The sequence below is a fragment of the Nymphaea colorata genome, chromosome 13, assembly GCF_008831285.2.
Source record: "Nymphaea colorata isolate Beijing-Zhang1983 chromosome 13, ASM883128v2, whole genome shotgun sequence".
Taxonomy (NCBI): domain Eukaryota; kingdom Viridiplantae; phylum Streptophyta; class Magnoliopsida; order Nymphaeales; family Nymphaeaceae; genus Nymphaea; species Nymphaea colorata.
Window position 1 is genome coordinate 17,752,589 of NC_045150.1, and position 1,479 is coordinate 17,754,067.

General features: G+C 43.0%; 1 protein-coding gene across 1 annotated transcript; it reads left to right on the forward strand.

The window, feature by feature from the left end:
• Positions 1-217: 217 nt before the first annotated feature.
• On the forward strand, positions 218-1,058 carry LOC116267205 (uncharacterized). Its single transcript, XM_031648813.2, has 2 exons — positions 218-231; positions 341-1,058. Exon 2 carries the CDS (start codon positions 364-366, stop codon positions 754-756), a length of 393 nt encoding a protein of 130 aa, XP_031504673.1. The 5' UTR covers positions 218-231; positions 341-363; the 3' UTR covers positions 757-1,058.
• Positions 1,059-1,479: the final 421 nt, after the last annotated feature.

A 1,479-nucleotide genomic window follows, 5' to 3' on the forward strand; every position in this document is an offset into this window, starting at 1 on the left:
GAGACTCCATTTTCCTATTTAAAACAAATTTCACAATATTCAGTTATTTTGATAGATCTCTGATGACTTCTTTTTTGGAACCTAACGTTCAATCCTCTCTTTAATTTTTTTCTGATTTCGGCCATTTAAAAATATCGGCAAAAATATCTTCAGGGGACCACGCCTCTGCTATTTTGGCGGAAAAAAAATGGTAACATTTTCCGAGCGTCGTGAAAAATATCAGCGTTCGTGGTTTGTTATACTTTTGTTTTCATTTCTTGTCTATTCGTTTTATTTTTGTTACATTCTATCATTTTTAGTGGATGATTTGTGTGTTCTGTTAATGGATTCCCAATCGCAGATGAAGAGCATTGGCAACAAAGTATGACATGCTTCCACAAGAACCGTCGCGACCTTCCCGTGGAGTTCGAGATCAAGAGGCTGAGGATGGCCGCACCAAGGCCGTCGACGTCAGCGGCCTTCTTGCCCAGTGGATCAGCGAGCGGTGGGAGGGATTTCTCCGGTGGTGGTAGAGGGAGGGCGCGGCGGCTTGTTCGGTGGTTGTGGGAGAGGGGGGAGGCAGGGATGGAAGAGGGGGACGTGGCGGACATGGAGGAGGCGGCAGTTATGGTGGCGGAGCTTGCTATTCTGGCGAACGTTGGGGTGGCGGTGGATATCGAGTCGCCGGCGGTGGCGCTTGCTGTAATTGAGGGGAGCTTGGACATTTTGAGCACGAGCGTCCGTCCGGACCGAAATGAAGCAACGGATTGCCGGTGATCCCCCCATCTGATGAGTGATGGAAACAAGGTCAAATGGGGATATTTAAGGGAATTGCTTTCATGGTTGAGGCATGATCAGATGTGCCCAGGGTTTCTTTTTGCTTATTTGATTCGTGGCGCCTTTTTTCTTTAATTTTTTTTGTTGATTCTGTCTTCCTTTTTTGTTTAAATCTTGTGGGTATGGAAGATTGCGTCAGAAGGGGATGATGAATTATGATTAGTGGGCAGACGGGACGGAAGATTTTTGGCTCTCTTCCGTCTATACTACCCACTCTATGAATAGTTTTCCTTATCTTTCCATCTTTTTTGTGTTTCTGATTCAACCCGTCCCTTTGCTATTTTCTTCCCGTTTCTCTTTCCTGTTTCTTGATTTGTCATGTTCGAGCGAAACAATGAGTTCGTTCATTCTTGCATTTCATTATGCATGATGGCATAACGTTTTATACATATTTTTCCGGATTTGTTTGTTCTTCTTGCTACAGAATGGTAGCTGTCTTTTTCTGATTTTCTTATTTTCCTTCTCATGACATAATATATTTTTGGTTGACTAAGTTCCCTTTTCATTTCTGAAGTTTTTCCCGATTGGAAATAAGTAGTTTTTTGGAACTTTTGGCTTTGACTTCTACTTCTTGTTGAGTGTTCTCTTTGACCGAATGTCTGTGCTGTGGGTCATTTGAAGATTAGGGTTTTGATCAGTCATACCCGTTGAAAGTTTCAAATT

Coding starts and splice junctions, on each gene's coding strand:
- LOC116267205 (XM_031648813.2), top strand. CDS start 364: ATGACATGCTTCCACAAGAACCGTCGCGACCTTCCCGTGGAGTTCGAG.